Source organism: Amblyomma maculatum, chromosome 1 (assembly GCF_055883805.1).
Source record: "Amblyomma maculatum isolate TAMU_Amacu chromosome 1, ASM5588380v1, whole genome shotgun sequence".
Classification (NCBI taxonomy): Eukaryota; Metazoa; Arthropoda; class Arachnida; order Ixodida; family Ixodidae; genus Amblyomma; species Amblyomma maculatum.
This window is the reverse complement of record NC_139344.1, coordinates 412,455,665-412,483,431: the sequence shown is the minus strand read 5'-3', so window position 1 is coordinate 412,483,431 and position 27,767 is coordinate 412,455,665. Positions and strand designations below refer to the sequence as shown.

Sequence of the window (27,767 nt, the reverse complement as noted above, 5' to 3'; positions counted from 1 at the left end):
ATTGCCTGTAAAATGTATAAAAAGGAGCACAGGGTTCTGTCTCTGTTCATTTTTGCCATAGAATAGAACTAGAGTGCAGAGCCGCGAAAATGAAAGCCAGCATGTATGTGCTTTTCTACGCCCTTTTTTTCGTGCAATATGTCGAACATTCGTGGGAAATGATGGGGCCGCACCTGCTACAGCGCAACTCTCCGGATGCGTTTCAAGTACGTGGATATGCAAGCGTGAGATTTGTGGCAAACTTGAGATAATATGCGCGTACGTGCAAGCTGTAACGATCGCTACGTGCCTAAGTAAATTTCAAAGGAAATTTTCAGTTCGCAACAGCCTACAGTTTTATTTTTGCATGAATAGTTATGAGCAAGCAGTAATATTACTTCGCCAGCAATGTGGGACATCTGAAGAATGCACGGGCAAGATGAGGTGCTTAAAGAACGAATCGAGACATGTAAACGCTGGCAATTGACCAAGAAGCCTAAAGTGTGTATTCTTATGGCACTTTGATCTCAAGCGTAAATTTGCCATATGAAAGGCGTACAGTTTCTATTTATTCAAATTGCAATGTCAAGTGCCCACGGACACGTTTGCGAATTGATTGTGAAGTAGACGTATTTTGCAGTGTGAATATATTTTTAGCCTCGGATCACTTGGTACAGAAACCTTAGACGCAATAGATTGTCCCGTGTTTTGTAGAAGTAGCGTTCCGGCTTCATTTAGAATTTTGTAGCCGAGTCATGCTGTTGTATACTTGCTAAATGTAAACCTTACGGCCTCACCCTGTATATCTTGTTTTTGTGAGCTGTTTACTATAGGGAAACCAAACAATATTACTATATTGGAGTAATGATCTTATTATGTTATTGAGTGTAGTATTAGCCAGAAGTTTTGTTGTATTGTGTTCGAGTCGCAAGTGCCTCTTAAGAAAAATAGTCATTTAGTCGTTTGAGTCCTTTTGATGTAATGTTCCTAATACGAATTCCAATTCGAAGCTCATGACATATGGGTAGGCCGAGATAGTTATGCTCATTAACGCGTTCGGAGTGTACCAGAACTAATGTGTGCCAAAGCAACTCAGGCTATGAGAGACGCCGTAGTAGAGGACTCCGAAAATTTCGACCACCTGGGGTTCTTTAACGTGCACAGACATCGCACAGCACACGGGCGCCTTGCTCTTCGCCGCCATCAAAAACCTACCGCCGAGGCCGAGATTCGATTCCGCGTCCTTGGGAACAGTAGTCGAGCGTCGTAACCACTGAGCCACCCCGGCAGAGTGTGTGTGTGTGTGTGTGTGTGTGTGTGTGTGTGTGTGTGTGTGTGTGTGTGTGTGTGTGTGTGTGTGTGTGTGTGTGTGTGTGTGTGTGTGTGTGTGTGTGTGTGTGTGTGTGTGTGTGTGTGTGTGTGTGTGTGTGTGTGTGTGTGTGTGTGTGTGTGTGTGTGTGTGTGTGTGTGTGTGTGTGTGTCGGAAAGAATGGTCCAAAATCGGCACGCCAGTAAACCTCGTTATGTTTTGCACTGTGCATCAGCCATGTTTACATTATCAGTAAGGCTTCAACCATGCTCCTTTATTTTACAAGTTTGTGTTTTGATTCACATTGCGCTTATAATCCAAACTGTTATACGGGTGACCAAGGTAATGAAACCAAGGTTTTAAAAATACTGCGGGCCCGAGCCCAGGAAAATCAATTCATAGCTGTTGGGTGTCTTTTATGCTAATCTGCAGTATATTATCCATTGACCAAGGGTAATAAATTAGTAAAGACTAATTGGTTATTTTTTTATTATAGCCTTCAGAGACAGTGCCAGTGAAAACGCTTTAGATGGTCTCAAAAAACAGCTCGCTACGTTGATTTCATTACGCTACGTCTAAGACCAATATATTTATAGGTGTTCAAAAATGCTGTCAAAAGAGCAGCTGTTATTTTAAAACATTACATTCGGCAGGCGTGCCCAACCAGCCTCATCAGAGAGGGCCCAAACAGACAAGTGAATTGTGTTATCTTGAACGCATCTAGGGGCTCTAAAAGGAGCTCCGCAGTCACAAGTAATTCTTTTTGTACTCCGCCAGGCGTTGTTTTTGGCTGGTAAAATTATCACTGCGTAAACACTAGTTCGATGCAAATAACGTAGGAAGCTGTTCGAGAAAATCGACGTATGCTTTAATTCTGTTTCTCTGGGACCAATAGTTGAAAAAAACTGCTGCAGATTACCATTGCATTTGGCTGGACAGCCTATATATATATATATATATATATATATATATGGTAGAATTCACAATTCTACCCTTAAAAAGGACGGGCTACCGTCCGAAACTGTTGTTACAATACGTTAGATAATTGGGAAAGTTGTGTGACATCTTGTTTGGTTTTAACCCTGGCCCATCTCATCGTCGTCATCATCAGCCCGACTATACCCACTGCAGAGCGAAGGTCTCTCCCATTATTCTCCACTTAACCCGGTTCTGTGCTAGCTGCATCCACTTGCCCCTGCTACGCTATCCTTCCATTTGAATCCAGTTTGTTATCCTAAGCGACCATCAGTTATCCTCTCTTCGCACTACACGTCCTGCCCATAAGTCACAAGCACACCACAGATATATATATATTATATGCCAAAGCAATGCCGAAACTCGGCGAGGCCCAAGAAATCTTGAACTGTAGTGGTGCTGTAATCAGTTCGGGGGAAAAATAATTAAATGCAAAGTAGTAGGAAAACACAACGCCGATGGTGTTTTCCCACTACTTCTAAATATCGTGTCCATTGCTGTTACCAGCTAACCTACATCAACCGGCTCAAGGGTGTCAGAAAGCTCACAATCAAAAGTCAAAGATTGGTGCTGCTAAGAATCTTAATTGTGTAGTTAACCAACTGATTTTTTGAAATAACTGAAAACAAACAAAAAATTAAGCACACGCAAAGTGAGGTTGAAATATCATCATCATCATCATCATCATCAGCCTGATTATACCCTCTGCAGGGCGAAGGCTTCTCCCATATTTCTCCACTTAACCCGGTTCTGTGCTAGCTGCATCCACTTGACCCCTGCGAACTTCTTAATCTCATCCACCCACCAAACTTTCTGCCGCCCCCTGCTACGCTTTCCTTCCCTTGGAATCCAGTTTGTTACCCTAAGCGACCATCGGTTATCCTCTCTTCGCACTACATGTCCTGCCCATGTCCATTTCTTCTTAATTTCCACTAGAATGTCGGTAACTTGAGTTATTTCTCTGACCCACTCTGCACGCTTTCTATCTCTTATTGTTACCCCTACCATTTTTTGTTCCATAGTTCTCTGGGTTGTCCTCAACTTAAGTAGAACTCTCTTGGTTAACCTCCACGTTTCAGCCCCATAGGTGAGTACAGGCAAGATGCAACTGTTGTATACATTCCTCTTGAGCGATACCGGTAAATTGCTAGTCACAATCTGCGAGTGCTTGCCAAACGCGCTCAATCCCAATCTTATTCTTCTTGTTATTTCCTTTTCATGGTCAGGATCTGCGGTTACTACCTGTCCTAAGTAGGCATATTCGCCTACTACTTCCAGTATTTCGCGACCTAATCTAAACTGCTGTTCCTTCCCGAGGCTGTTGAACATTATCTTAGTCTTCTGCATATTGATTTTCAAGCCTACCTTTCTACTTTTCCTGTCTAAGTCATCAATCATTATTTGCAGTTCATCCCCCGAGTTGCTTAGCAAGGCAAGGTCACCAGCAAATCCCAGATTACTGAGCTATTCTCCATCTACCCTTACCCCTAACTGCTCCCATTAAAAGCCTCCGAATACTTCCTCTAAACAAGTTGTGAATAGTACTGGGGAGATTGTGTCTCCTTGCCTAATACCCTTCTTTATTAAAATTTTGTTACTTTCTTTATGCAGAACTATGGTTGCTGTACAGCCACTATACATACCTTCCAGCACTTTTACGTACGGCTCGTCTACCCCCTGATTTCGCAATGCCTGAATCACCGCCGAGGTTTCAACTGAGTCAAATGCTTTTTCGTAATCAATGAATGCTATGCATAAGGACTGGTTATATTCCGAGCATTTTTTTATCACCTGATTGATGGTATGGATATGATCGATAGTAGAGTACCGTTTCCGAAACCCTGCCTGAGCCTTTGCTTGATTGGAGTCTAAGGTTGTCCTGATTCTATTAGCGATTACATTAGTAAATACCTTATACATAACAGACAGTAAGCTGATTGGTCTGTAATTGTTAAGGTTCTTAGAGTCCCCTTTCTTGTGAATGAAGATAATGTTTGCATTCTTCCATTTTCCGGTACGATCGATGACACCAGGCACTGCGTATACAGGGTGGCCACTTTTTCTAGCACGATATCCCCCCCCGTCCTTCAGCAAATCTGTACTTATCTGATCTTCTCCAGCTGATTTCCCCCTTTTCATACAGGGTGTTGCACAATTAGACCCGCGCTGTAGAATGCTTCTCCCAGCTAAACCGCGGAATCCTTGCAGTTCAGATTTCGCACAGAAATCACATTTTGTCGCTAGTATTTGTTAATACTAAATTTGTTTGTGGTACTTGCCTGATTCGATCAGAAGAAGTAAAATATTCCCATCGCCTGCGGCGGCGGCGACGCCAGACGAACCGCTGCCCCAGTGATGGGACTGGTGGCGCCATCTCATGCTGCTTACAACAACTCAAACCTTCTGCCAGAAACGCTGGCCCCCTCTTTTCCTGCTACAGAGTTGTTGTTAGCAGCATGAGGTGGCGCCACCAGTCCCATCGCTGGGGCAGCGGTTCGTCTGGCGTCGCCGCCGCCGCAGGCGATGGGAATATTTTACTTCTTCTGATCAAATCAGGCAAGTACCAAAAAACAAATTTAGTATTAAAAAATACTAGCGACGAAATGCGATTTCTGTGCGAAATCTGAACTGCAAGGATTCCGCGGTTTAGCTGGGAGAAGCATTCTACAGCGCGGGTCTAATTGTGCAACACCCTGTAGTTTCTAATTTTTTCTTGACCTCGTCCTTCGTCACTGGTGGAACGTCTGACTGTTTTTCCCTACCGCCAATCTCATTACGGTCCTGACTACTTTGGCTACTGTAGAGATCTGTATAGAACTCCTCGACTACTTTGACTATCTTGTCCATATTAGTGATGACGTTGCCCGCCTTGTCCCTTATCGCATACATCTGGTTTTTGCCTATGCCCAATTTCTCCTTTACCGCTTTAAGGCTTCCCCCGTTCTTTACAGCATGCTCAATTTTATCCATGTTGTGCTTCCTTATATCGGTTGAAATATGTGGAAGGTTGAAAGTAAAAAGCCAATGCTTCACGATGCTTAAGTAAGAGCATTTAGGGTATGTCATTTATCAGTTACGTAATGAAATAATTAAAATCTTAAAATAGGAAACAGGGACGATTAAAGGCGACAAATTCTCATAATAGGAAAGCAATGCTGAATGTTTTAATTAAAGAATTGAGCGCATAACTAGCCATGTATTTGGAATAGCTTAAAAATTTAAGATTTGAAAGCCGGGTAAAAGTTTTGAAATGCTCAGAATTTAATGAAAATGTTTCCTGATGCAAAGTAGCGGCGTATAAGAAATTATGAAGCTTAAGTATAAAATGCGAAAAAAACATTGCGTGTTGCCCTTAACTACGTAAGCCCACACACAAACAGACACACACACACACACACGCAGTTGTTGGGGTTTCTAGCGGGGCTTGTGTTCTGGTATTCGAGCCAGCCCCCCCCCCCCCGTCAGTTCCAGGCATGGCCATTGCCGTGAATAGCGAAACAATGAGGCACAGTCAGCAGGTCAAGCTTTTTATTGGGAACGCCCAATTTTCTTCCTCGAGCCTCTCAGCAGCATCCGCGCTCTCCGGCGTGGCGGCGTCGTCTCCACGAGGATAGAGATTGTGTCTGTCAAAATGAAAGGGGAGAAAAAAGGAGGGGCCGCCCGGCGCGCTACGCCAGTTCTCTCACACCCCACCCTCTCCACAACAGCTCTGGGGTGAAGGAGGCCAGGATGAAAAAGGTGATAGGTCCCCGTGAAAGAGGGAGAGATAGTGTTCGTCGCGTCCTGCCGGTGAGGGCAATGTTGAATCCTCACAATATATATATATATATATATATATATATATATATATATATATATATATATATATATTGAAGGGGTGTTTATTGTGAGTTGTTCGGAGGACTGGAGACAGCGACCGGTGACGCAAGACGATCGTAGAGCGAAACACATCTCGACCGAACAAGACAGCCAGTGCTTGCAGTGCGCGCCAGCTGATCGGCCAGGACCCCAGCCGTCTCCATCGTCATTTGTGTCGGCGCTGTATCATCTTCTTCCTACAATTGTCCCGGCAGAAAGAGGGAGCCATCCTGGCTACTTAAGACGAGAGGACTACAAGGGGATTGCAGTATGGCTTAAGTTGACTGAAGTAAACAACTTCTCGCCCACGGTGACGGTTGTCGGAAGACGTTGCCGGCTCCACGACGTAGTTAACTGGAGATGTACGCTCTAATACATGATAAGGGCCATTATACTTTGCAGATAACTTCGAATCAGGGGGAACACAAAGCCAAACGAGGGTGTTGGTATAAAAGCCAGAAGTGGGCTTACCGTGATCGCTATCATGTCGGCGAAGATCTTGAATGTCCGACATGAATGAGCGAGCCAGCTGACGGCACGAGTTATCATTAAGGGCAACAGCAGAAAGGGAAGTGTACTCTTAACTGTCGGGGTGTTAAAGAAGTATGGTGTCCAGTAGACAGGAAGGCTCACAATCGTACAGGAGAAAGGAATGGGAAAAATCCAGTCATTGCCTGAGACGCTGCTATAGGCATAGGTGACGTACTGAAGCACCTGAGCCCAATTAGACACGTCAGAGAGCATGTCATCAATACTTCGGTTAAATTTTTCTGTGAGGTCTTAGATTTGAGGATGGTAAGCTGCGGTGGTTCGATGTATTGTTTCGCAAGCTTCCAACAACCCGCGGTCCGCTTGTGATAGGAAGACGCGGCCACTGACAACTTCACGAGGAGCCCCGTGACGTAGAATGACGTGACGCAGGATGAAATAGGCGACGTCACGAGCATTAGCCGTAGACAGGGCTACAGTCTCCACGCAGTCTCCACGTATCGAATGAGGTGGTCTACGACGGCTATTATCCAGGGGTTGCCTGATGTCGAAGATGGAAGGGGGCCATAGAGGTCGATGCCGACACGATAGAAGCGTCGCACTGGACAAGGCAATCAATGGATGTAATGGGCCGGCAGAGGGGCGCGGACAAGCAGTACCGGAGCGAATAGATCGGCGGAAAAAGTTACACACCCCCGCCAGTACTACCGCTGGTGGAGACGCTCGTATGTCTTCAACAAGCCAGCATGTGCGCTTTGCGGATTGGCATGGTGATAGGCACAAATGTCGGTGCTAAGATAGCGAGGAATGACCAAGAACCATTCGCGACCATCCGGCTGATAACTTTTGCGATACAGCACACCACCGCGGATCGTAAAATGGGAAGCTTGGCGACAAAGGGCTAGCGGGAATGAAGACGTTGAGGACGCGGGGAGGACGTTAAGGAGCGAAGATATCTAGGGATCCCGGCGTTGCTCAAAAGGCAAATCATCGGAGTTAAGGGCTGCAACGAAGGGTTCGAATATCGAGTCCGAGGATGCAGAAGGCAGCGGCGATCGCGACAAGGCGTCAGCGTCAGAGTGTTTGCGTCCCGGTCGATATATCACGTCAAATTCAGCCTTGAAGGCGAATATCCCAGCAGCCGAGACGTCCAGAAGGACCTTTCAGGACAGCCAACCAGCAGAGGGCATGATGGTCGGTGATGACGCTGAAGTGGTGGATAAGTAGGGGCGCAACTTTGTTAAGGCATACCAGATAACCCGGTTGTCATTCGAGTGCCAAGGATTGTAGGGAAGCGTCGTTGATCGGAACCTTGCAGAGACAGATGGGGGCACCATAGTCGGCACGTACGCGAAGGACTGTGGCGGCGGAGGGCGGGCGGTAACTTCTGCATATGTTGGAGGCATCTTTACTGACACAGGTAGAGGCTGCATGACAACAGGGGGGCTGTAACTTAATGGTGTAGCAAGAGGTGCTGGCTACAGTGGAACAGGGTGTACATTAAGTGTCAGAGGCGATGGCTGACCAAACCTGGGAAGTGGATCAGCAACCTCCTGCGTAATGGTGTATAGCATCGTAGAGGTAAGCAGTTTGGCAGTAGATGACGGGCGTGGGCGAGAAAGTACCCAAGCTCTCGGGAGACCTCATCTAGAACGAAATCTTTGATTTGAGCCAAAAGGTCGCTGCTAACAGCCATGCCAGAGACGGACGCAGCAGGTGCAGGAGGGCGACGATTGCAGAGGCTTTGCATGAGCAACTCGTCAAAACTTTAACAAAAGTTGTATACTGAGGCCACCGAGTTGGGGCTCTTTGCGCACAGCATGTGAAATGCATAGACATCAATGCCCTTCATTATGTTCTTTACCTTAGCAGCCTCATCGATAGAAAGGTCGACACTCTTGCATAAATTCACGGCGTCCTCAATGTAGCTTGTGAAAGTTTCACCTTCATGCAGAACTGGTACGCGCAAGGCTTCTTCTGCGAGTATTTTCCGCACTGTGGACGACTGAAAACGTCAGTGAACTTGCCCTTAACGTTAGCCCACGTTGGTATATCGGCCTCATGATTTCGATACATTTGGTTAGCAATGTCACTCAGGTAGAAGATGACGTTGTTGATCTTCATGCGCTGCTCACAGTTGCTTGACAACTCACCTGCTTGTACGAGGCCAACCAATATTCAATGTCCTGGTCGCCCTGCCCGCTAAAAAAATGCGAGCTCTTGCTGCCGAATGGCACCGGAGCATGAGATGGACTACAAAGGGGCTGCCACTGGCTGTTGGCCTACCTCGTTTGTTGCCTTAAGTATCGTACGGATGCGGAGCTGCATGGTGGTCGCGTAAGATTCATACGGCGGCACGTTCCACCAAAAGAAGAGGGGTTTATTGGGGCTTATTTGGAGGACTGGAGACGGCGATCGGTGACGCAAGACGATCGCAGAGCGAGGCACAATCTCGTCCGAACAAGACAACCCGAGCTTTCATGGCGCGCACCAGCTGCTCGGCCAGGAACCCAGCCTTCTTCAGCGTCTGGGTTCTTAGCCGCTCCACGCGTTCATTAATACCACCATTTGAATCAAACCTTTCCGGCGGTTTAACTTGGCCTGAGGAGGTGCCGCTGAGAAGAATCCGCTTGGGTGCTGCATTACCGCCCGCTGTTAAATATTCCTGGACCACCCAGACTGCTCCCCGGAACTGCCCTTTCTGCCCAGCACCCGCTACGGAGGCCACACTAGACCGTTTCCTAACAACATGTCCTGATCTTTGCGCGGCCCGCAAGGAACACCTCAGAAGCCAAGCTTAGCAACCTACCAGACAGCCTGACAAAAGATAATGGACACATGGGCCCCACCACCGAGATCTGTTGGAATTCATTGGGGCCATAGGCCTGCATCAACATCATCATCATCATCATCATCATCATCATCATCATCATCATCATCATCATCATCATCATCATCATCATCAGCCTGATTATACCCACTGCAGGGCGAAGGCCTCTCCCATATTTCTCCACTTAACCCGGTTCTGTGCTAGCTGCATCCACTTGACCCCTGCGAACTTCTTAATCTCATCCGCCCACCTAACTTTCTGCCGCCCCCTGCTACGCTTTCCTTCCCTTGGAATCCAGTTTGTTACCCTCAGCGACCATCGGTTATCCTCTCTTCGCACTACATGTCCTGCCCATGCCCATTTCTTCTTCTTAATTTGCACTAGAATGTAGGTAACTTGAGTTATTTCTCTGACCCACTCTGCCCGCTTCCTATCTCTTAATGTTACCCCTACCATTTTTCGTTCCATAGCCCTCTGGGTTGTCCTCAATTTAAGTAGAACTCTCTTGGTTACCTCCACGTTTCAGCCCCATAGGTGAGTACAGGCAAGATGCAACTGTTGTATACTTTCCTCTTGAGCGATACCGGTAAGCTGCTAGTCATAATCTGCGAGTGCTTGCCAAATGCGCTCCATCCCAATCTTATTCTTCTTGTTATTTCCTTTTCATGGTCCGGATCTGCGGTTACTACCTGTCCTAAGTAGACATATTCGCCTACTACTTCCAGTATTTCGCTGCCTAATGTAAACTGCTGTTCCTTCCCGAGGCTGTTGAACATTACCTTAGTCTTCTGCATATTGATTTTCAAGACTACCTTTCTACTTTTTCTGTCTAGGTCATCAATCATTATTTGTAGTTCATCTCCCCAGTTGCTCAGCAAGGCAATGTCATCAGCAAATCGCAGATTACTGAGGTATTCTCCATCTACCCTTATCCCTAACTGCTCCCATTCCAAGTCTCTGAATACTTCCTCTAAACAAGTTGTGAATAGTACTGGGGAGATTGTGTCTCCTTGCCTAACACCTTTCTTTATGGGAATTTTGTTACTTTCTTTATGCAGAACTATGGTTGCTGTGCAGCCACTATATATATCTTCCAGCACTTTCACGTACGGCTCGTCTACCCCTGATTTCGCAATGCCTGCATCACCGCCGAGGTTTCAACTGACTCTAATGTTTTTTCGTAATCAATGAATGCTATGTATAAAGGCTGGTTATATTCCGAGCATTTTTCTATCACCTGATTGATGGTATGGATATGATCGATAGTAGAGTACCGTTTCCGAAACCCTGCTTGATCCTTTGCTTGATTGCAGTCTAAGGTTGTCCTGATTCTATTAGTGATTACCATAGTAAATACCTTATACGTCACGGACAGTAAGCTGATTGGTCTGTAATTTTTAAGGTTCTTAGAGTCCCCTTTCTTGTGAATGAGGATAATGTTTGCGTTCTTCCATGGTTCCGGTACCGTCGATGACACCAGGCACTGCGTATACAGGGTGGCCAGTTTTTCTAGCACGATATCCCCCCCGTCCTTCAGCAAATCTGTAGATATCTGATCCTCTCCAGCTGATTTCCCCCTTTTCATAGTTTCTAGTGCTTTCTTGACCTCGTCCTTCGTCACTGGTGGAACGTCTGACTGTTTTTTCCTACCGCCAATCTCATGCATCAATATATTAGACCCTGATGCCAAAAGGCATATTTGCGCAATAAAATAAATGGCTATAAACTTTCAGCAGCGAGACGTCAGTGAGGGGCGGCTCTGTTGACCGAAATACTTTGAATAAGTTGCGTTCTCAGAACTCACTGTTATCTGGGAAACTACATACCACTATTTCAGGCATCTTAGAAAGGCGCAATGCGTTCTGACAACCTGAATACGTAAGGGTTGCGGGCAGCTTTCTGAAGCAAGTCATGCCCTCACTTCCAAATTCACACCAAAGAGTGTGTGCCATTTTAATTTATCGTTTCGGTCTGATTTACCTCATTTTTTTCATTATAAATATTTTGTGACTGGTTTGTATATCTCATATTTTCTTGTTAAAGATTGTCTTGGAACACTAAACAGCCGTTAACTTAAACAATAGGAAAATGCAAGAACAGACTGTGAAGGGTACCGCGCTTACCACGAATGTGACGAATATCGAAATCATGGATTATTTAACAAACAAAAACTGATAAAAGACTTAAGAACTGAAAGAAAGGATCACTGAAGTAGGTGACAGGCGTGCCAATGAGGGGAGAAAAGCATTATTAATTTAATTAGAATAAAAATAAAATACTATCTTCAACAGCGGGACTCTTTCGCAAAATCAGCTTTGGCTGCTGTTTCCGTATCACCGCGGATCGGGAAATTCTGATGGCTTGTCAAAGCCAGGAACACGAATAGTTTACATGTGGCTATTGAGCTGTCGAGGAATGGCAGCTAGGAGGTACTGATACTGATACATTTGATAATAATGTGGAACAATGTCAATTCACCTGTACAAAAATGCATGTTACAGGCTTTTTTTGGTAAGGATATGTTGGCTTTCGTGAGAAGGGAAGGGGGCTGTATATGTTACCGGCTGGTATATGACAAATTCGTATCTCGAAACAGCGGTGCAGCGTGGGAACATGGGGCAGCCGTCGCGCAGCATTTTTATTTTGCGTATGAGAAGTTTCCACATAAATCATGTCTCATCGTCTTGCCTAACTACTAAGTATTCCTGGAGAACTGCTTCTATTTTAGTAGTCGAGACGTGAGGGCGTGCGTTCCCGATGTACTGGTACCCAGATGATGCGGTAGCAGGAAGATGATGTGGCATGAGTACAAAGCATGAGTTGTGCTCTGTTATCGATCAATGTACTTTTTGCGAACGTGTAAAAGCTTTCTGTCAGTCGATTAGAGTCATCGGGCTCGGCTATCGTAGTTGTTCCCGCTGCGTATATTGGCTATGGGGTGTATCTGTGCGAAGCACATCCTCTTGTCCGGTTATTCAATCCCATTGATATTAACTCCAGTGCGGAAGGAATTATCTTCTGGCTCTATGTCTTTCTAGATTAGTATAGCGCATATAGGGCCAAGTGAATCAGAGCGCATTCGTCAGGGGTGGATTGGTAGTCCTGAAAATTGGGGAGGAGTTGAGGTAACTGTGGCTTGCACACAAGCTTGGCTTGTGATTGTCTTAAACCTTATCTGATTACCATTCAGTGGTGTTTAGACCTCGGTCGACCATACTCATTTGGCCTCCCGACGTTACGACCTGTATAAGTTGCTTACGCTAGGCTGCCAAAAGGAGTCGCGCGACTTCAAAGGACACGCAAGACTGAGCATTTGAAGGCGGCTTCGGTAAATGTAGCCTGCAGGGTAGCTCGGATTTCAAGATTCTCAAAGGTTGCATTCCTTTCCTGGATGACTGCCGTTCAGAAGCGGACTACTTCAAAGAGATACGGTTTGTTCACGCAACTTTTACGCATTGTATAAGGCTCAACAATAGCAGTCAATACATCTCTAGTTTGTCCCTACGAACGCCTGTTGCCGTTTGCTATTTACTGTCCGAAAGGTATCCAAATAATGTTATTAAGCTTTAGTTTGAACCCAGACTAGATTTTAACTCACACCAGGTTGAACCCAGTTTTTGCGTCGTGTCGGAAGTTTCGGCCGTTCCTATCAGTATCCTCATAACATCATCTCACAGTTTCTCTTGCAGATTCCTCAAAAACCCAGTCAAATGCGCGTCAGACTCATTATGTGTGGTAGTCATAAGTGCTCGGCGAGAGAACAAGACAGACTTGCCTCAGAGTTAAAGGTGATGACTCAAAAAGTGGGACTTGCCAGACACGAGCATGCGGTGTATTTGTAAGGTGCCACTCAGTTAAGAAACATGCTTTGGAAGTAAATTTGCGTTAATGCTAAAATATTGGGACAAAAAGTGAAACAGGGCAGAAGCTCATCAATTTTGTTATCAAATCTTGGTGTAAATAAACGCCGTATTGACTCAAGCTAGTCTATGATGTAAACTCAAAATATTTGTGAAAGCATTGTGTGTTCATGTATAGCGCATTGGACTCCCAACAGAGCATAACACTGACAAGGCACATACGCCATATGCCTATTTTTAAAGGCGGCAAGGAACGAAAGTGGGGGCCTGATGTTGAAGCAAAGCATTCTGCTGCTTGCAGTAAGCTCACTTGAATGCGTGATAAAGAACTTCATGTAGGTTATTTAGAGTCACACTAAGCCGCAATGCGCTTCATGAAATGAGTGGCATACCTCACGAATGGAAACAACTAATAGGCAACGTCATTTCTTCTTCGTTTCCAGGCCCAAGCAACATTTAAAGAAGGGGACATAGCTTTTCTCATTTATGATATATTTAATTTTATCCAGTAAAGGAACACTCACTACTATATTCCTGCCGTTCTTTGCTTTATGTTGAGGCGTGTTAAAATTGAAGCAGCCGGCCATGGCATCTCTCGTAACCTGTGAAGTCTTCGGTCAATAATGGCGTTAACAGTGCTCAAGAAACGCTCTCCTATGCTTAGTATTTCAGCAGAAAATGGTCGCATCAAAACCGAAACATTTGGATGACCAGTGAAACACAAATGTTCTTGTTTAAAAAGAAATTTTCGGTTTGTGCTTCCTTTTTGGTGTACTTCGACAGCTTTTACGGGTGGCAGAATCTATAAAGTGGAAATTTTTAATTGGTTTTGATGCCAACCATGCACTTTGTGGCAAAATAATAATATAAGCATTTCTTCATACATTTCCTCGATTGACTTTCTGCATGGAATCTCTTCCTCTAATAAATATATGCAATTTTTGCAGTCAAAGTTTGTGTAGGCTAATGAAATTTTCATTCTGTAACAAGAAAATATGATTCAGAGGAGAGCAAAATTTCGTATTTTCTATGCAGGCTCAGTTCATAGTGTTAATATATATATAGGGAGGGGGTTGAAGCTCGAATGGGTTCAGTAGGGCATAAACGTAAAGGAGGTGACACACGGTGGAAAAAAAACTTTAATCCGACGTTTCGGCCGGGGTCCGGCCTTTGTCAAGGAAACATATATATATATATATATATATATATATATATATATATATATATATATATATATATATATATATGCTTGTATTAAATTTTGAAAGAGTTCCATACTGGCTTTGCCCCTCAATCTGCATTATTGGAAACGTATATTTAGAAATATTTTTTACCGCTGCACTTGTTTTAATGCCTATTTTCTTCTATTTATGGGTACATTTCAGGCATTTTTGCAACTTCCTCATCTAGTGGCGATTTCTGACTCCAACAATGACACTATTATGGAATGCTTGACACTGGAGCGCACGGAATTGAACATACAGAATAAAACATCCGCCTATATGTTCCTGTTCAGAGGCCACCATGGAACAGCAAAGTAAGCACCTATTTTGTGGTATATAGAGTCACACGTACCACCTTTATTCGAATAAAAAACGGTTTCAGCTGGTACTCTGCTCAGGAAATGCACTTCTTCGACGAAGTTGGCACCAAAAGCGGATTAAAGGTTCACCGAGCTTTGTGCGATCTTTGCATTATATAGTATAATTAAGTTTTAGGATTGCAAAATTGACTGTAAGAGAATTAACAGTTCAAGGCTGCCCATTTTGGGAGGATTAGAATGTTGGTTCAGAACAAGAGGTAATTTTTGAACGACACTCCGTCCCATGTTATTCGATACAAAAACAAGTATGAAACATTAGTTTTACACGCATTGAGCAATCCACTTGTGAACAAAACAGCGTAATATGTTTTTTATTCGAAACTTCATACGGGAGAGATCCAGTTGAGACGTGGTTTATCAACAGAACTAAATTTGTGCTTTGGCGTGTTTCACTATTATTATTATTCAGTCATTCTATGAGCTTGTCTTGGGAGTATTGAACGTCGAAGAATATTGATGTTGGGGTTATGTGTAGGATTGTTTTCACATGTACATTGTCCGGGCGACATGATTTCTAGAACCGCAGTCGTGTATGCCTTTTACAGCGTTTGATGAATGTTCTAATGGCACAGCGCATAGAATTTAGTGCAAGATGCCTGCAGTGAGTCTTTCTTTGGCTCAAGAAAGTAAATCAATAGAGCAGTTCAGTGCCTTGCTTTCTCCCTAGATGGAAGCACCTGATGTGTAACTTATATTCATTGAGTTGTGTCATATATGTAAAGAGTTCTAATGAGTTTAGGGGCCCAAGTAGCGCAGAAAAACACTTAAAAGATTGCGATATCATTCCATAAATCACAGCCTGAGTTAAAACTTTTTGTCTGCATTAACCGGGCAGTACAACCTGGAATAAAATCTTGCGATACCGAATAAAAGCTCTTTCAACCTAATATATATGTGTTATCCTGCACAGGCTTATCAAGCGCGGGGAATAGGTGATGTTGCACACATTCTGGATAGTGTAAAGTTAAACAAAAAGATATTATACATTTATGAATCTTTCCCTCTTCCTACGGCATAGTGATATTTAGAAGGCACTAAATTCTGATATATATGTTCCTCGGTTTCTAGGAGAAATCTTACGTTCTTCGCGAGTCAAATCTCCGCACCGGATACTTTCGAATTCTATACTGAAGAAGGTAAGAGGCGAATTTTTAGTAGTTAGTCATTGGCTATAATAGGTACTGCTACATTGATGCCTTACTTTCTTTAAATATGAATTCTTGTGCTGGCTTAAGACACATTCTCGCTCGCATACCACATTGGTGAATTCAATATAGTCCTCCCAAAGGATACTGCCATTTCTTTCGTTGGCTTACTGTTGCAACAGTCCCAGAATCTTCTGAGAATGCTGAAATTAGAACCGAGTTAGATTTCAATGCTGCAAAACAAGATAAGGAAAGGTTGGTTGAAAACGAGCTGCAAGGTCTCTATGTTAGGCTTTATCTTCGTAACTTTGTCTCCAACAGGCGCCTAAGCAAAAATAGGGAATACATATTTTGATATGTAACATCAATTTCGATCTTCTCAGAACGTCCAAGTTCTGTAATCTCCTTGAAGCAATACCACAGAGGTGTATAGAAAAATACATCGCAATTTTTTAAGCCTCATAACTGTGCATTTGGCAATTGGTTCTAGATTTTAAAAGCTCGGGTAAGCAGAAAACGTGTTGTATAGGATGGGCTTCAAAAAATCGCAGTATTGCTTAGTTAGATTGTCTTCAGATAATCGATATATATATTGTTGTTGTTGCTTTTGAAAAGCCGCCGGCATGCTGCCTTGTCATTGTAATTGTGCCACATAGACCCTTTTTGCCCTTTTTGTTTTTTTCATGCACGGTGTCATGAAACGCCCCTTTATCGTTTTCTTTGCTGCGCAGATGCGTCGAGATTAAGCTGGAATGATCGCAATCAAGCACAAGTGTTTCTCTAATGTTCCGGTGCTTTCTGCTATCTCTTGGCTAGTTTACCTAGAGTCGCTGCGGTGACAATAAATTCATCCTGCCTATTGCAATTAGCATTCTTAGGTGAACGACCGTCGCACGTACTTAACGGTATCACCGCTGCCGATTCGTTTCGTTCTTTTGCCAGTACAAGTCAGCACAATAAAGAGGTCATTTCATTGCCTCGCTAGTCCTTTCGTTTCTCCCCTAAGGCATTTTGCTGACAGATAACCCTTGGTGAAGATGATAAGTCGCCATGTTTCGGACTCATCCTACAGTGCGAGACAACAGCCCTGTTTTTGTCGAACCGGAAGACCTGCCAGCAGTCTATCGAGTCAGCCATGAACTCCAGGACCTCTAACCTTATCACTGGCTACTACCGGAACTCACGCGCACCCTGAAGGGGGATCCTGCCGTTATGACGGCTTAGTCAGAATGCCAATTCCAGTTTGGATTCAGCCACCCCGACAGCGCCCTCATCTTCGACAGCACCCCGGGCAAGATTAAAGAGGACAGGCTCGATCAGTACGATGAGTTGCTACATTTAATCATTAAGACGATGTACTGAAGACCCATAACGTCTTCTTTGGATTGGATGGGGAAGCTCGTACTTGGTATGTGAATTATGAGTTTTGTTTCGCGACGTCAGGTGACTTAAGAAGGAGCAGGTTGAGCGTGTACACAAGCCTCTGAGAAAATAGAGAGCAAAAATGCTTTTCCAGACCACCATCCACCTTCAAAGCGCCCCTTTCTCAGCGCTGAACCCAACATTTAGAAGATAGGAAAGTTAATTTGTGAGGCGACAAATAGGGTTTTTCCTTGGCTCCTGAGAAACTTACTCAGAACCGTGGTCGAATTCGATAGAGAAGCGTCCTTTTATTGAACGGACCCTCGACTCCCAGACTCGGCAGTACAACCGCCCGTCGCAACTCAGCGTAGGTCAACTAAAAGCGCCGCCCAATGGAACTTATATGCCATGTTGTCCGCGAAGATCTTCGCCTGTTGCTTCCAACAGCATCAGGTTGCGACGCTTACTAAAATAGTTCGCGACCTTCCTCCCTTCCCTTACGCTGCGGTTCAGGTGTCCACAGACTCAAGTGTGACAGATACTGCGCCTTTCCCTTCCTGTGAACTAATTATTATTATTAACAGATACAGCAGGCCCTTGGTAGAACTGCAACCCAAACAGCCGGTCCTGAGCAACCATCTGCCGTGAGCTATGCCGGCACTCTGTGTAGCTCTCCTTCATGGCGTGAGACGCCCAAGCCCTCATCGGTACCGCCTTATTCCCGAAAAACGCCCTTTGGGCTCCGCCAAACAGGCCTACGAACCACCCTCAAAGCGCCAGGAAATGCGATGCCTGGAGGACATAGAACAACAGCCAGTTGAGCTGCCACAGCGGCAAAGTCGGTATCTAAGCCAACATTCTAATGTCTTAACAACCAGAAAAGTTTACTCAGACACTATCATCGAGCACACCGCATCAACAGGCACAATATCAACCGGGGCCAGGTGCACTTGATGACCACCAAAACAAAACTGCTTCCTCGCCTGCATCTGCAGTCGTTATTCGTTCAGACTAGCCACGCCCTCAACCATGGCGCTAGAGATCTCAGCTCAATCTATGCACACTATCTTCGCCCACTTCTTAAGCATACATTTAATCTCATCACTTTTTTTCATAAATCTTGTTGTCGTTTCTGTTTTTTGGTAAGTGTTGAATTTTAGCATCTCAGTAGCGCTACCCGCGCTGTTGAGATGTTAAAATGAAAAAAAAAAAAACAATACTATCTTAAATTAAGTCAAATTAAATTGGTTCACAGGAAGGGAAAGGCGCAGTAACTGTCACACTTGCTCTGTGGACACCCGAACCGCGCCGTAAGGGAAGGGAGGAAGGTGGGAATGAAAGTTTAAAGAGAGAAAGAGGAGCCGTAGTGGACGGGCTACGGAGTAATTTCGACCACCTGGGGATCTTTAACGTGCGCTGACATCGCACAGCACACGGGCGCCACTTCGTTCCGCCTCCATCGAAACGCAGCCACCGCGGTCGGGTTCGAACCTGGGAACTCCGGCACAGTTGTCGGGCGTCTTACCACTGCACCACCCCGGCGGGGCATACTATCTTCGCCTTTTTATACTTTCTCAACTCAAATATATCCATGTGAATGGAATTCGAACATACTATCTTCGCCCTTTTATACTTTCTCAAATATATCCATGTGAATGGAATTCGCACTGATCCGCCGCGGTGGCGCGGTGGTTGGGGCGCTAGAATGCTGAGCCCAAATTTGTGGGATCGAATCCCAGCCGCGGCGGGCGCTTTTCTATAGAGGCGAAAAGCAAAGGCGCACGTGTGCTGTGTGATATTGGTGCACGTAAAGAACCCCAGTTGGTCGAAATTTCCAGAGCCCTCCACTTCACTGTCTCTCACAGCCGGAAATTCGGAACGCTACATCCCCGTAAACGAAATGAATTTGCACAGAAAGCAAATAAGAAAAAAGTCTTTAATTTCTATATCAGTTATTGGAATAACCTTCTTTAGTTTCGTTTCAGACCCTACAACGAAAAGTATTGTAACTATTCCATACTGGAACGGAATTAACTGTTTCGTCGCTGATGGCCCCTACCACAACGGGGAGCGTAAGTAGCATTCTTAGGGTCTTTTATTTATACAGCTGTTTGCTGGTCTGTGACATTGCTTACTGAAGCCAAGAGTGCTGTGTAACCGTAGAGAGAGGCTAGGAAAGCTGATAAGAAACAAAAAATCTCCATTCACATGGCAGTATAAACCCCGCTTCAAAATCAAACAACGTTGAGGAGGTTCCAGTTACAAGTGATTTGTTTCTACATGTAGGGGCGCAAGACTGCTCGCATGAAAGAAACAAAAAGAAAAAAAAAACGAGAAGGAATGTTGACAGGAGAGTTGCACACTTGCCGCTCAACTTTGTATTGGTTTTTGAGTAAAAGATGTTTTCGCGCAATTTAGTAACTTTCTTGATTCATACAGGCAGCGAAAAAATCGCGAACACGAAGTGAAGGAACATGCAAAAACCCGGACGAACGCTGCACTCACAAATTTTTATTGGAAAACATTCGGCCATAAAATTTACGCATCTGCGAACTACAGAGAAGACATTGAACACACAACGGCGTGCCAAGGTAGCAAAACATTTTTTTCATATTAGCGTGACAAAGTCAAACTCCGCCGTGTACATAAAAACCATTGCATCACTAATACAGCAATTGGCTTTTTCCTTTATATTATAGGCCTCTAGACGTTCACGTGCAGTTGGATTCTTGCTTCTTCCTAGAATTCTAACGCTGTCAAAACGTGTGAACATCTCGTGCATGGATGACAATGTTTAACCAAGGGCACATTTTCTTTTTTCTTTAATTTTTTTCTTGCTCCCCTAGGGTCGTTGTGCATTTTCCCGCATGTAAATGGCAGCTTGTATACCAGCCCTGAAGCGCATAGCACATAGAGCGTGATGTGCATTTTGCCACACGCGCTTCTTCTTCTTTCACGTCAGTAAAGGCGAGGGCCCAGCTTTGAAAGCCTCGCATTAGCAGAAGAAATGAGCGGCATCCCAAAACAGTGCGCAAACTTCATGTTATGCCGCAGTTTGTGTAGGTATGGGGCAATTACCGGTCGCAAGCTTCCGTCTCTTTCCTTTGTCTTAGGTTTGACTGGCCGTGCTTTCATTTTTAAAAGTCTTTTTTCTGCAGCAGGAGCCACGGCTGACAAGAGATAGTTCATGGACAATATTCTAGCCAATTGGTTCTCAAACTAGTCTGCATTTCATGGACGCACGATTTCTCAAGTAGGGAATCCAGGCACAAGCTAACTATGCCTCTTTTTGTCCCCTTTGATTGAGTAGAATCAAAAGGCAAGACTTAATTGCTTCTAAACACTAGGGGCGTACATCCTACAAACATAATCTCCGCCAAACTTCACTCGAATACCCAAAAAACCAGAAGTTCGTTGTTATCCGGTGTCTCAAAGGCGAATGTTAGTCCCTTTTCATGCTTACTAAAAGAATAAAATATCCTGTAAATACTAGCGCAGTAGTGTAAAAGACCATGCTTCTCTAAAATATCGAAACATCAACATATTTGTACACCTTGATGACCTTGTAAAATATAAAAACAATACTTAAGACCTGGTCAGCGCTCGACTGTGTTTTTGCAAGCACCTTCTCTTTGTGTTTGTTTTCTTCACTGTCGACATGAATCCAAACTCGTTTGGTTCGCAATTCAACAATGAAATTCGGAAGGTCTACCTAAGCATTGAAAAAAATTGTAAAGCCTGTAGTAGTAGTTCTTCAACATTCCAGCTAGATTACAGCCCTAGCTAGTACCTCGCTGTACTGAAAGAATAAAAGGCTTACTTTCACAAAAGTCGAATATCTTGGTCCCAGGTGTTACTTTAAAAAGTGTTTACATTAACTCACCTTGTGGTTGTTTTTCTGTTTTTGTGCTATTAGAGCCATCTTTCTGGGTTCCTAGCAAATTTCAACACCTAGACAAGTGACATCATTTTCAAGTAATACGATGGCTCAAGAAGCGTATACCTATGGTTGGTCTAAGCAATATTTAAATTGCCTAAGTTATACAACAACGTGCTTATTTGACTGCTACAGAAGCATGCTTTGTCCAGAATTATCTTTATTATTCAGCGATAGAAATGAGTAAGCGAGCGTAAAGGGATATCTTCTTGTCTGCGGTGCAGCCGTAACAAGAAGCCTTAAAAAATGGACAGAAGTTAATTATTTATTCATCTCCTGTACACGCCGGTACTGCTCTCATGCGACCACTTGGACGAGCGGCACACAAAATAAGCTAATATCTTCATGGCATTTTTATGTCTGGAATTGGCAGTGATGAGGGAAAGGAGATAGTTCAGTTATTTGCAGCACGATTATAATACCTTATAACGAAGAGTATTATTGTAGTGCGGGATCCCTATTTTCAAGCTTTTATCAGCGCACGATGATATAAGGCCGAGAAAGCAGTGATTGTTAGTGTACCTATAATAAAACCTGGTGCAAAAGAGATAGTCGAACATATTTATGAGGCAGAGAAAGAACTGGAACACTGAGGGATGATGTTTTTGCTGATGAGCTTTTGTAGGGCCGTCGCATTCTCTGTATGCATAACAGTGCCGTTCGCGTGTTCGCTATGTAGCCGGAGCCACAATCCTTCCATTTCTCACGGGCTGCCATCGTCGAACCTGCCTCACAAGGAGATTGATATTACGGGCGGCCATACGCGTACTCGCGGTCCGCCGCAATTGATGTCGAGGATGCGTGCCTCTACCGAGGCTGTTATACCAAGAAACGTACTTCGTATTACATGCTCATGGAGGGAAATAAACAGATTGTGTTTGGATAATCACAAATCAACATTGAAAAACATTTGATAAGAACGACTGAGGCTTTGAAGCGCATGTCTTCTACTTCAAGGCTTCTTGAAGGGCGGGCTTCTGATTGAAGCCTGCCCTAAGCTGTAACTAACCTCAGTACAACATTATGATTTCAATGGAGAAGGTTTTTAGCAGAGCGACCTTAGCGGTGTTATTTTTATTCCTTAGCATATCTTTCCTCTCTTTACAGAATGCATGCTTTTTGTCTCCAAGGGCATAGAGGATGAAGTGCCAGGCGAATGCGTCGAGCAGTTCGAAGACATCTGTGGGGTTGCAGTACCCAATTACAGCCGAGAGCTTTGCGCCGACTAATAAAAGACAACGCCAACTTTAACAACAACTTTTAAATCGCATAATATCAGGACCATCTTTACATACATCGTCGTAAAGGGCGGCTTTTTCTTAAAGAAGCCCGGGGATTTTAGAGGCATCAGCGAATAGCGATAAAAGGTGGAATGATAATGATGGGAGATGTGTTCGTCCTCCATTTCAAAATGTGTCCTTAACCTCGGCAAACAACTGGCAATGGCAGAAATATTGCCGGCTAAATATTCGCATGTTCAACTGCTAGTGAAAAATAGCAGAATGTCAATAGAATAATGGAACACAAACAAGATAAACAAAGTGTGGCCAAGCAGAATAACCTTAAAAGATGATGTAAAGCGTATTGTTGGCGTCTGCGCTGACGTTTACACATGTCAAGTAAATATAAAACAAGATAACATTGTTTAGGTTACTGCAAAAAAAAAAACGAAACCAACGAGAAATACCACTGAACACTAAAACTTAGCCTTGCATAAAGAATGGAAACTCTCAATAAACACAAAGCGATAGCGTAAAACAAATACAGAATAGTGTTTTGCAACAGTACTCATTTTGTCTCTCAGGAGCGACTATGCGGGTCCCTGCACAAACTGTTCGATGAACCAGACTGCAGCAACTAATTTTTACGTAACCACGCTCTCTGTGGCACTCTATGAGCTTTCAATGAAAACTATATCTGTTAGAGATCGAGGTTTTGATGGCTATTGCTGGTAGCCTTGTCATATAAGCATTTGACATAGCGGGAATTCGAATTGTTGGCACGGAATTACTATATTTTTAGCTAACCGACATTAGTGCTGAACACGTTTATAGATCGTTTCGATGTATTGTTTTGACTTCACGGGAAAGAGCGACAGTTAATTTTGAGGGTCAAACATGACAAGAACACAGTAGAGGCGTTCTCACCGGTTCAGTACCTTTTGAATGTAAAAGGAAGATCGGCGCGTGTTTAAAAAAGTCCTGTCTTTACAAAGGTATACATCCTAGACATGTATACATTTGTATATGTAATGGCTAGCCTAAAAATAAAAAATATTCTTGCAACTTGCTGAAGGTGGTAAAATAGTGTTCTGCTGCATTTCCATTTAAATAGTAGAAAAATTGGCCAAACAAGAGAATGTTTTAGAAATGAGAGAAACGACAAACATCGGTATGATAGCCAAATTGTTCACTGCCTCCAACATCTTCAAGACCAGAGGAGATACAGAAGAGCAAAACTTCCAAAATATTTTCTACAATAAAGAAACCTTAAGGAATGTATCAGACGCAGATACGTTCAAGGGACCGTTTTTGCAGTTTTTATGCAAAAAATATATAAAACAAAATGGGCATGCAAGACACTTTGAAATATGGACCCATACAATACAATAGTATTACTGTTCGCACGCTAAACAGAACTACGTTCACCAAGCAACTCAATAAATCAAGCAGCTCAGATGATGTCCCGCTTCGATAAGTACTTGTCTACAGCATATCGCTGTACTGCAATGAAAATATGTATAGGCACTGTAATTGTAGTTTGAAAACGAAGAAAATAAAAGCCTTATTATAGAAGACCAAGTGCTAAGTCATCTTGTCATTGTCTGAGGGAAACAGGAAACATAAAAGACAACTAGTAAACATATCAGAGAAGGCAATATTGTGATCCCATACTTTATCACACTTCATAAAGAGAGATTAAAATGACTACAATAAGAAATCAAGAATTTTGCTTCGGGCAGTACAGATCACAAGTGCCTTTAAAACTTGCTGCCACATAGAAACCTACACACAAATCAATCAATTTAAACATCTTATCTAAACCGCACATAGAGATACATGTAGCTGAGAGCTTTCAGAGCTGCGTACCATCAGCTAATTCAGCACCACATTGTGACTCCTTAAGTTACTTTAATAACAAAGATGACATGAACAATAATTTTTAACAGTAAAGGTGCTATAAACTTGACAACAGTCACGTGAGTTCATCAACTTATGCCCTGCAGTTTAAAAAAAAAAGCTCGCTGAATTTAACTGCAGAAATATACTTCAAAGTATTATCAATCAATCAGCCTTTTATTTTCTCTATATTAGAGGAGGAGACAGTACTAAAACTCGGAAGCTTGACACAGGTCTTGCCCCCTTAAGTAGTGAACAATTGAAAAACAATTCTGCCCAAAAATGTACAACAAATTATTCTTTCTGAAGAGCAAGAACAAGCTGTTAAGGGGTTTCTCAGTAATCCAAGTGGAAATACAGTGTCTGCAGCAGGGTAAATAGGGAGAAAATGTCCGGCGGATGGTCAACGTTTTTTATGAAAATGTCCCCAGACACAATAAGATGGCAGACTCTAGGTTGCCATTGCTGATTTAGATCACTTCTTTACTACTTCCAGCATAAACGTGTGTTCAGTACAGGTTTGTATATGAGGTGCTGTCACTTGCAACTCTTCAGGCAGTGAGATCTGTGGCGTGTTAAATTAAAGCCAGTGAGCAACCATTCATACTTAAAGCAAGGCTGATATTCGCACCAGAGTGCACATGGTACATAGAGAACGAGATTTTTCAAGAGGATTTGATCATATTTAATAATTTGTATTTATCATGAAAAGACAGGATGCGAAGCAGTTTATCTTTAGCTGCCGGCGTGTGCTCGCTGATAACTGAAACAACTTGTTTCGGCGCAAGCTTGCCACAGTGTGTACGCGACTCTGTTATAGACTGGCGAGCACTCTCAGAGGCTTAAGCCTTGGTTTGTTTTCATCCTAACTTGAAAACTACCAAGAATGTAACAGTTAAGCAAGCAAAGGTGGATACCAGCTAGTCGCACAACTTGAGGAAGCACACCGAGATTGTGTATAAGGCTAATCGGTCAACTGAGGCATCAAATGTGAATTGAGAACCGGGTACAAACAGTCTGACTCGAAGCGATCAAATGTTAGCCACATCTCCCTAGGTTTTTGTTGTGTACTCGTCTACAACAATTAGTAGCGTCCTTCCCTCCACGGGGCCAGTGAAGTCGGCGTGGATTGTGTGCCATGAAGCAGTCGCGCCCTTCTAATCAGGAGGTGGTGCCTTAGGTGGCGTTCTTTGATGCTGGCAGCAAGTCGCACAATTTTTCACTAGCCGCTCTTCGTCGTTGTCGACTTCGGGCCACCAAAAGTATCCTGAAGCGCCCACTTTCATAGCTACTACGCCTCTGTGCCCTGCATGTGCCAAGTCCAGTACGCCTTTTCTCCCTTTAGCCGAAACAACCAATCTGGTACCGCAAATAAGACCACCTTGCTGTAGCGAGAACTCAGGTCCCAACCTCGCGAAAGTAGAAAATTCCTGCCCGAGTAATCTGTGCAGATTTCCGCTTTACACAGCTCTCATTACGCAGGACATCAATAAATTTTGTCGGCTCAGTTTGAAGAGTTGATGTGGAGACAGTTTGATGCTCGACGTGGAAGACAGCATGAGCACAACTGCAGGGGGGTGTGGCTCATTATACTTGGGCAGGCAGCGGCAGCGTGCTAAGTGCTGTAGCATTTTGGTGCAGGCGTATAGACCTGTACATCAATTCATAATCGTACGTGGCCAACTTCAAACACCATCTGGTCATCCTAGGCGACGCCTAAAACCACTGCCAGACCTACCTTGTCTAGTTTGGAGTAGTTTTTTTCTGCAGCTCCCAAAGTTCGTGACGCGAACAAAATTGGGGCCTCTCTGCCGAACGCGTCTTTATGGGCTAGAATCGCGCCAACACCATATGGTGACGCATCCAAAGACAAAAGTACAGGCTTTGTCTCGTCGTAATGCGCAAGCACTGTGGAAGAGCGAATCAAACGGTCGAGCTTCTCAAAAGCAGTCTGGTGCCTTTTCTTCCCGGTCCAGGGTGTCTTTTTCTCCAGAAGCTTGTACAGCTCTGCGGCAACCGTGGCTCTGTTTTCTAGAAACCATTCATAAAATGCCAAACCCCTAGGAAAGCCTGCAAAGAAGTCTTGTCAGTCGGCTTAGGAGCCTGAAGGATAGAATGGACCTTTTCCTCAGTTGTATGAACGCCTTGCGCGTCAATCTCATGTCCGAGAAATTCGATGCACTTGATGCTGAAGCGGCATTTTTCTTGCTTGAGGCATACGCCTTTCTCGCTTAACCTCAACAGCACTTTGTCTAGACGTTGCGCATGCTCTGTAGCGTCCTTCCCACTGACAATGATCTCGTCAAGGTAAACACTCACTCCAGGAATTCCTGCCAGTGTTGTCTACATCATACGCTGAAAGATGGCTGGCATAGCGAATATTCCGAAAGGAAGCCGTTTCACTCGGAACAGTCCCTTGGTAGTGTTGACAGTGAGCACTGTAGCCGTCTCGTTGTCGATCTTGAGACGCTGATAAGCCTGGTAGAGATCCAGCGTTGAGAAGTTGGTTCCACCACGCAGCTTTGCAAATACCTCCGCGATTGTCGGTAGTGGGTACGCTGTCATCTTCACCACTGCGTCAACTGCACTCCTGTAGTCGCAGCAAACACGAAATGTTCTGTCTCTTTTACGCACCCACACTAAAGGTGTAGCCATATCGGCATGTTGCGTTGGTTCCGGATGCCTTGTTGTTGAAGACGGTCGAGCACTTCCTCCATTGGCTCTTGATAAGCAAGGGGCACTCGACGCGCCTTACAGAACTTGGGCGTTGCGCCTTACTCTGAACCAAGGGTCCCGTGTAACCGTCGATATCTTGCTTGAACACATCAGACACCTCTTGCAGCTCCGGGTTTGGCTCAGCGACCTGATTTATTCCGTGCAATCTCATGTGGAGCGTGGAAAACCAGTCACGTCCAACCAAATTGCAGCCAGTTCCTTTCATTATGAGCAGCGGTAGCACGTAGTCTTTTAATTTAAATCGCACAGGGACTTGTGCCGATCCAAGAGTGCGAAGTTCCTCTCGCGACCAAGTGCGCTAGTCAAGGTGTTCTGTTGTTTGCTTCGGGGCGTTCGTTGGCCATGTTTGGCGGTCTGATTAATCAACATGCGGCGCCCTTATCTACTTCTAATTTTAGCGGCCTTCCCTCGACTTTCGCATCAACTAGGAATTTGGGGCAGGGTTTTCGCTCACTCACGGCATGAAGTTTGCAGCACGGATCACCATGCGGAGTGTTGATGCTCGTGGACTGAGCGTTCACATTGTGCGTTCCTGGCCTTGTGTTAGGCTTGCCTACCATAGCTC

At 44.2% G+C, this 27,767-nt stretch overlaps 1 protein-coding gene across 1 annotated transcript; it reads left to right on the top strand.

The window, feature by feature from the left end:
• The first annotated feature begins 69 nt into the window (after positions 1-69).
• On the top strand, positions 70-24,136 carry LOC146208951 (uncharacterized). Its single transcript, XM_084587340.1, has 5 exons — positions 70-206; positions 14,686-14,837; positions 15,972-16,039; positions 19,396-19,482; positions 22,455-24,136. Exons 1-5 carry the CDS (start codon positions 90-92, stop codon positions 22,574-22,576), a joined length of 546 nt encoding a protein of 181 aa, XP_084443466.1. The 5' UTR covers positions 70-89; the 3' UTR covers positions 22,577-24,136.
• Positions 24,137-27,767: the final 3,631 nt, after the last annotated feature.

Coding starts and splice junctions, on each gene's coding strand:
- LOC146208951 (XM_084587340.1), top strand. CDS start 90: ATGAAAGCCAGCATGTATGTGCTTTTCTACGCCCTTTTTTTCGTGCAA. Junction 207..14,685: donor ACTCTCCGGATGCGTTTCAA/GTACGTGGATAT, acceptor GGTACATTTCAG/GCATTTTTGCAACTTCCTCA. Junction 16,040..19,395: donor CGAATTCTATACTGAAGAAG/GTAAGAGGCGAA, acceptor GTTTCGTTTCAG/ACCCTACAACGAAAAGTATT.